General features: G+C 45.4%; 1 protein-coding gene across 1 annotated transcript in view; it reads left to right on the top strand.

The window, feature by feature from the left end:
- LOC116956973 (integrin alpha-X-like) overlaps nt 1-8,263 on the top strand; it is a 68,534-nt gene that overhangs the window by 41,557 nt on the left and 18,714 nt on the right. The window contains exon 12 of the mRNA XM_076054754.1: nt 370-462. Coding sequence (XP_075910869.1) covers nt 370-462 — 93 coding nt within the window. The remainder of the gene's footprint in view (nt 1-369; nt 463-8,263) is intronic.

Below are 8,263 nucleotides of genomic sequence, written 5' to 3'. Positions count from 1 at the left end.
TGGGTGAGTGAGTGGGTGAGTGAGTGGGTGAGTGTGTGAGTGGGTGAGTGAGTGAGTGAGTGGGTGAGTGAGTGGGTGAGTGAGTGAGTGGGTGAGTGAGTGGGTGAGTGAGTGGGTGAGTGAGTGAGTGAGTGGGTGAGTGAGTGAGTGGGTGAGTGAGTGGGTGAGTGGGTGAGTGAGTGAGAGGGTGAGTGAGTGAGTGAGTGGGTGAGTGAGTGAGTGAGTGGGTGAGTGAGTGGGTGGGTGAGTGAGTGAGTGGGTGAGAGAGTGAGTGAATGAGTGGGTGAGTGGGTGAGTAGGTGAGTGAGTACTTGCCCCTACAGTCTGTTAGAGGCTACACGGAGTGCCTGTATCTTTGTTGTATCCCAGCCCACAGGAGGAGTCTGTAAAACGTCGGACACCCCAGGTCGCGATGACACCACCAGACCCACCAACCCCACCACTGTGGATTATCCTGTTTGGGTAGGATCGATACACTGCTGGACTGAAACGTTTGAATCTCTCACATGCTGTCAGTGTTATCTCTCTCTGTGTACTGTGTGTGTAGTGTGTGTACTGTGTGTACTGTGTGTGTGTACTGTGTGTGTACTGTGTGTGTGTACTCTGTGTGTACTGTGTGTACTGTGTGTGTGTATACTGTGTGTGTGTACGGTGTGTGTGTACTGTGTGTGTGTACTGTGTGTGTGTACTGTGTGTACTGTGTGTGTGTATACTGTGTGTGTACTGTGTGTGTACTGTGTGTGTGTACTGTGTGTGTGTGTGTACTGTGTGTGTACTGTGTGTGTGTACTGTGTGTGTGTGTACTGTGTGTGTGTGTGTACTGTGTGTGTACTGTGTGTGTGTACTGTGTGTGTACTGTGTGTGTGTACTGTGTGTGTGAGTGTGTACTGTGTGTGTACTGTGTGTGTGTACTGTGTGTGTGTACTGTGTGTACTATGTGTGTACTGTGTGTGTACTGTGTGTGTGTACTGTGTGTGTGTACTGTGTGTGTACTGTGTACTGTGTGTGTGTGTGTACTGTGTGTGTGATGTGTGTACTGTGTGTGTGTGTGTACTGTGTGTGTGTACTGTGTGTGTGTACTGTGTGTGTACTGTTTGTGTGTACTGTGTGTGTGTGTGTACTGTGTGTGTGCTGTGTGTACTGTGTGTGTGTGTACTGTGTGTGTACTGTGTGTGTGTACTGTGTGTGTGTGTGTACTGTGTGTGTGCTGTGTGTGTGTACTGTGTGTGTGTGTACTGTGTGTGTGTACTGTGAGTCTGTACTGTGTGTGTGTGAGTGTGTACTGTGTGTGTACTGTGTGTGTGTACTGTGTGTGTGTACTGTGTGTACTATGTGTGTACTGTGTGTGTACTGTGTGTGTACTGTGTGTGTGTACTGTGTGTGTGCTGTGTGTGTGTACTGTGTGTGTGTACTGTGTGTGTGTGTACTGTGTGTGTACTGTGAGTCTGTACTGTGTGTGTGAGTGTGTACTGTGTGTGTACTGTGTGTATGTACTGTGTGTGTGTGTACCGTGTGTGTACTGTGTGTGTACTGTGTGTGTGTGTACTGTGTGTGCTGTGTGTGTGTACTGTGTGTGTACTGTGTGTGTGTACTGTGTGTATGTACTGTGTGTGTGTACTGTGTGTGTGTGTACTGTGTGTGTACTGTGTGTGTGTACTGTGTGTATACTGTGTGTATGTACTGTGTGTGTGTGTACCGTGTGTGTACTGTGTGTGTACTGTGTGTGTACTGTGTGTGTATACTGTGTGTACTGTGTGTGTGTACTGTGTGTGTACTGTGTGTGTGTGTAGTGTGTGTGTGTGTACTGTGTGTGTACTGTGTGTGTGTACTGTGTGTGTACTGTGTGTGTACTGTGTGTGTGTACTGTGTGTGTGTGTACTGTGTGTGTGATGTGTGTACTGTGTGTGTGTGTACTGTGTGTGTGTACTGTGTGTGTGTGTACTGTGTGTGTGTACTGTGTGTGTACTGTTTGTGTGTACTGTGTGTGTGTGTGTGTACTGTGTGTGTGCTGTGTGTACTGTGTGTGTGTGTACTGTGTGTGTACTGTGTGTGTGTACTGTGTGTGTGTGTGTACTGTGTGTGTGCTGTGTGTGTGTACTGTGTGTGTGTGTACTGTGTGTGTGTACTGTGAGTCTGTACTGTGTGTGTGAGTGTGTACTGTGTGTGTACTGTGTGTACTGTGTGTGTGTACTGTGTGTGTGTACTGTGTGTGCTGTGTGTGTGTACTGTGTGTGTGTACTGTGTGTGTGTACTGTGTGTATGTACTGTGTGTGTGTACTGTGTGTGTACTGTGTGTGTGTACTGTGTGTGTGTACTGTGTGTGTATACTGTGTGTACTGTGTGTGTCCTATGTGTACTGTGTGTGTGTGTACCGTGTGTGTACTGTGTGTGTACTGTGTGTACTGTGTGTGTACTGTGTGTGTATACTGTGTGTACTGTGTGTGTGTGTACTGCGTGTGTACTGTGTGTGTATGTACTGTGTGTGTGTACTGTGTTTGTGTACTGTGTGTGTACTGTGTGTGTACTGTGTATGTATTGTGTGTGTACTGTGTAGGACTGTGTGTATACTGTGTGTGTACTGTGTGTACTGTGTGTGTACTGTGTGTGTACTGTGTAGGACTGTGTGTATACTGTGTGTACTGTGTGTGTACTATGTGTACTGTGTGTATACTGTGTGTGTACTGTGTGTATACTGTGTGTGTACTGTGTGTGTACTGTGTGTGTGTACTGTGTGTGTACTGTGTGTGTAGTGTGTGTGTACTGTGTGTGTAGTGTGTGTGTGTGTACTGTGTGTGTGTACTGTGTGTGTACTGTGTGTGTAGTGTGTGTGTACTGTGTGTGTACTATGTGTACTGTGTGTGTGTACTGTGTGTACTGTGTGTGTACTGTGTGTGTACTGTGTGTATACTGTGTGTACTGTGTGTGTACTGTGTGTATACTGTGTGTGTACTGCTGAGTGTACTGTGTGTGTACTGTGTACTGTGTGTGTACTGTGTGTGTAATGTGTATACTATGTGTGTACTGTGTACTGTGTGTGTACTGTGTGTGTACTGTGTACTGTGTGTGTGTACTGTGTGTATACTGTGTGTGTACTGTGTGTGTGTACTGTGTGTGTACTGTGTGTGTACTGTGTACTGTGTGTGTACTGTGTGTGTACTGTGTGTGTGTACTCTGTGTGTACTGTGTGTGTGTACTGTGTGTGTACTGTGTGTGTACTGTGTGTGTGTACTGTGTGTGTACTGTGTGTGTGTAGTGTGTGTGTACTGTGTGTGTACTGTGTGTGTGTACTGTTGTGTGTACTGTGTGTGTACTGTGTGTGTACTGTGTGTGTGTAGTGTGTGTGTACTGTGTGTGTACTGTGTGTGTGTACTGTTGTGTGTACTGTGTGTGTACTGTGTGTGTACTGTGTGTGTGTACTGTGTGTGTACTGTGTGTGTGTAGTGTGTGTGTACTGTGTGTGTACTGTGTGTGTGTACTGTTGTGTGTACTGTGTGTGTACTGTGTGTATACTGTGTGTACTGTGTGTGTACTGTGTGTGCACTGTGTACTGTGTGTGTACTGTGTGTGTACTGTGTGTGTACTGTGTGTACTGTGTGTGTGTACTGTGTGTGTACTGTGTGTGTACTGTGTGTACTGTGTGTGTACTGTGTGTACTGTGTGTGTGTACTGTGTGTACTGTGTACTGTGTGTGTGTACTGTGTGTACTGTGTGTGTAGTGTGTGTGTGTACTGTGTAGTGTGTACTGTGTGTGTACTGTGTACTGTGTGTGTATACTGTGTGTGTGTACTGTGTGTGTACTGTGTGTGTACTGTGTACTGTGTGTGTACTGTGTGTGTACTGTGTATACTGTGTACTGTGTGTGTACTGTGTGTGTACTGTGTGTGTACTGTCTGTGTGTACTGTGTGTGTGTACTGTGTGTGTACTGTGTGTGTACTGTGTACTGTGTGTGTGTGTAATGTGTGTACTGTGTGTACTGTGTGTGTACTGTGTGTACTGTGTGTACTGTGTGTGTACTGTGTGTACTGTGTACTGTGTGTGTGTACTGTGTGTACTGTATGTGTACTGTGTGTGTACTGTGTACTGTGTGTGTACTGTGTGTGTACTGTGTACTGTGTGTGTACTGTGTGTGTACTGTGTATACTGTGTGTGTACTGTGTGTACTGTGCGTGTATACTGTGTGTGTACTGTGTGTACTGTATGTGTACTGTGTGTGTACTGTGTGTGTACTGTGTACTGTGTGTGTACTGAGTGTGTGTACTGTGTGTGTACTGTGTGTGTGTACTGTGTGTGTGTACTGTGTGTATGTACTGTGTGTGTACTGTGTGTGTGTACTGTGTTTGTGTACTGTGTGTGTACTGTGTGTGTACTGTGTGTGTGTACTGTGTGTAATGTGTGTGTACTGTGTGTGTACTGTGTTTATACTGTGTGTGTACTGTGTGTATACTGTGTGTGTACTGTGTGTGTGTACTGTGTGTGTACTGTGTGTGTACTGTGTGTACTGTGTGTGTGTACTGTGTACTGTGTTTGTACTGTGTGTGTACCGTGTGTGTGTACTGTGTGTATACTGTGTGTGTACTGTGTGTGTACTGTGTGTGTACTGTGTACTGTGTGTGTACTGTGTACTGTGTGTGTGTACTGTGTGTACTGTGTGTGTACTGTATACTGTGTGTGTACTGTGTGTACTGTGTACTGTGTGTGTACTGTGTACTGTGTGTGTGTGTACTGTGTGTGTACTGTGTGTGTACTGTGTGTACTGTGTGTGTACTGTGTGTGTACTGTGTGTGTACTGTGTACTGTGTGTGTACTGTGTGTGTACTGTGTGTGTACTGTGTGTGTGTACTGTATACTGTGTGTGTACTGTGTGTGTACTGTGTGTATACTGTGTACTGTGTGTGTACTGTGTACTGTGTGTGTGTACTGTGTGTGTACTGTGTGTGTACTGTGTGTACTGTGTGTGTACTGTGTGTGTGCTGTGTACTGTGTGTGTACTGTGTGTGTACTGTGTGTGTGTACTGTGTGTGTACTGTGTGTATACTGTGTGTGTACTGTGTTTATACTGTGTGTGTACTGTGTGTATACTGTGTGTGTACTGTGTGTGTGTACTGTGTGTGTACTGTGTTTATACTGTGTGTGTACTGTGTGTATACTGTGTGTGTACTGTGTGTGTGTACTGTGTGTGTACTGTGTGTGTACTGTGTACTGTGTGTGTACTGTGTAGGACTGTGTGTGTACTGTGTGTGTACTGTGTGTATACTGTGTGTGTACTGTGTGTATACTGTGTGTGTACTGTGTGTATACTGTGTGTGTACTGTGTGTACTACTGTGTGTGTGTACTGTGTGTGTACTGTGTGTACTGTGTGTGTGTACTGTGTGTATACTGTGTGTACTGTGTGTGTACTGTGTGTACTACTGTGTGTGTGTACTGTGTGTGTACTGTGTGTACTGTGTGTGTGTACTGTGTGTGTACTGTGTACTGTGTGTGTACTGTGTGTGTATACTGTGTGTATACTGTGTGTGTACTGTGTGTGTACTGTGTACTGTGTGTGTGTACTGTGTGTGTGTACTGTGTGTGTACTGTGTACTGTGTGTGTGTACTGTGTGTGTGTACTGTGTGTGTGTACTGTGTACTGTGTGTGTACTGTGTGTGTACTGTGTGTGTGTACTGTGTGTGTACTGTGTGTGTACTGTGTGTGTGTACTGTGTGTGTACTGTGTGTACTGTGTGTGTACTGTGTGTGTACTGTGTACTGTGTGTGTGTACTGTGTGTGTACTGTGTGTGTACTGTGTGTGTGTACTGTGTGTGTACTGTGTGTGTACTGTGTGTACTGTGTGTGTACTGTGTGTGTACTGTGTACTGTGTGTGTGTAATGTGTGTGTACTGTGTGTGTACTGTGTGTGTGTACTGTGTGTGTACTGTGTGTGTACTGTGTGTACTGTGTGTGTACTGTGTACTGTGTGTGTGTACTGTGTGTGTACTGTGTGTGTACTGTGTACTGTGTGTGTACTGTGTGTGTACTGTGTGTGTGTACTGTGTACTGTGTGTGTACTGTGTGTGTACTGTGTGTGTGTACTGTGTACTGTGTGTGTACTGTATGTGTACTGTGTGTGTGTACTGTGTGTGTGCACTGTGTGTGTACTGTGTGTGTACTGTGTGTGTGTACTGTGTGTCTACTGTGTACTGTGTGTGTGTACTGTGTGTGTACTGTGTACTGTGTGTGTACTGTGTGTGTGTACTGTGTGTGTGTGTGTACTGTGTGTGTACTGTGTGTGTGTACTGTGTGTGTGTACTGTGTACTGTGTGTATACTGTGTGTGTACTGTGTGTGTACTGTGTGTGTGTACTGTGTACTGTGTGTATACTGTGTGTGTACTGTGTACTGTGTGTATACTGTGTGTGTACTGTGTGTGTACTGTGTGTGTGTACTGTGTGTGTACTGTGTGTGTGTACTGTGTACTGTGTGTGTACTGTGTGTGTACTGTGTGTGTGTACTGTGTGTGTACTGTGTGTGTACTGTGTGTGTGTACTGTGTGTGTGCACTGTGTGTGTACTGTGTGTGTACTGTGTGTGTGTACTGTGTGTCTACTGTGTACTGTGTGTGTGTACTGTGTGTGTACTGTGTGTGTACTGTGTACTGTGTGTGTACTGTGTGTGTGTACTGTGTGTGTGTGTACTGTGTGTGTAATGTGTGTGTGTACTGTGTGTGTGTACTGTGTGTGTACTGTGTGTGTGTACTGTGTGTGTACTGTGTATACTGTGTGTGTACTGTGTGTGTACTGTGTGTGTGTACTGTGTGTGTACTGTGTGTGTACTGTGTGTGTTTACTGTGTGTGTGTACTGTGTGTGTGTACTGTGTGTACTGTGTGTGTACTGTGTGTGTGTACTGTGTGTGTACTGTGTGTGTGTACTGTGTGTGTGTACTGTGTGTGTACTGTGTGTACTGTGTGTGTGTACTGTGTGTGTACTGTGTGTGTGTACTGTGTGTGTGTACTGTGTGTGTACTGTGTGTACTGTGTGTGTGTGTACTGTGTGTACTGTGTGTGTGTACTGTGTGTGTGTACTGTGTGTGTACTGTGTGTGTGTACTGTGTGTGTACTGTGTGTGTACTGTGTGTGTGTACTGTGTGTGTACTGTGTGTGTGTACTGTGTGTGTACTGTGTGTGTACTGTGTGTGTGTACTGTGTGTGTACTGTGTGTGTGTACTGTGTGTGTACTGTGTGTGTGTACTGTGTGTACTGTGTGTGTGTGTACTGTGTGTGTACTGTGTGTGTGTACTGTGTGTGTGTACTGTGTGTGTACTGTGTGTACTGTGTGTGTGTGTACTGTGTGTGTACTGTGTGTGTGTACTGTGTGTATACTGTGTGTGTACTGTGTGTATACTGTGTGTGTACTGTGTGTACTGTGTGTGTGTACTGTGTGTGTGTACTGTGTGTGTGTACTGTGTGTGTACTGTGTGTGTGTACTGTGTGTGTGTACTGTGTGTGTACTGTGTGTGTACTGTGTGTACTGTGTGTGTGTACTGTGTGTGTACTGTGTGTGTGTACTGTGTGTGTACTGTGTGTGTACTGTGTGTGTACTGTGTGTGTGTACTGTGTGTGTAGTGTGTGTGTAGTGTGTGTATACTGTGTGTGTACTGTGTGTGTATACTGTGTACTGTGTGTGTACTGTGTGTGTGTACTGTGTGTACTGTGTGTGTACTGTGTGTGTGTACTGTGTGTACTGTGTGTGTGTATACTGTGTGTATACTGTGTGTGTACTGTGTGTGTGTACTGTGTGTGTGTACTGTGTGTACTGTGTGTGTACTGTGTGTGTACTGTGTGTGTGTACTGTGTGTGTGTACTGTGTGTACTGTGTGTGTACTGTGTGTGTGTACTGTGTGTACTGTGTGTGTGTATACTGTGTGTGTATACTGTGTGTGTACTGTGTGTGTGTACTGTGTGTGTGTACTGTGTGTACTGTGTGTGTACTGTGTGTGTACTGTGTGTGTACTGTGTGTGTGTACTGTGTGTGTGTACTGTGTGTGTACTGTGTGTGTGTACTGTGTGTACTGTGTGTACTGTGTACTGTGTGTGTGTACTGTGTGTGTGTACTGTGTACTGTGTGTACTGTGTAGGACTGTCACAACAAGCTGTGTACTGTGTGTGTGTACTGTGTGTGTACTGTGTGTGTACTGTGTGTACTGTGTAGGACTGTCACAACAAGTTGTGTACTGTGTGTGTACTGTGTGTGTACTGTGTGTACTGTGTAGGACTGTCACAACAAGCT

The sequence above is a fragment of the Petromyzon marinus genome, chromosome 68, assembly GCF_048934315.1.
Source record: "Petromyzon marinus isolate PM22_M1 ecotype Great Lakes invasive population chromosome 68, UKy_Petmar_22M1.pri1.0, whole genome shotgun sequence".
Classification (NCBI taxonomy): domain Eukaryota; kingdom Metazoa; phylum Chordata; class Hyperoartia; order Petromyzontiformes; family Petromyzontidae; genus Petromyzon; species Petromyzon marinus.
Note: the sequence above shows the minus strand (reverse complement) of the source record. Positions and strands in the feature narration are given on the sequence as shown.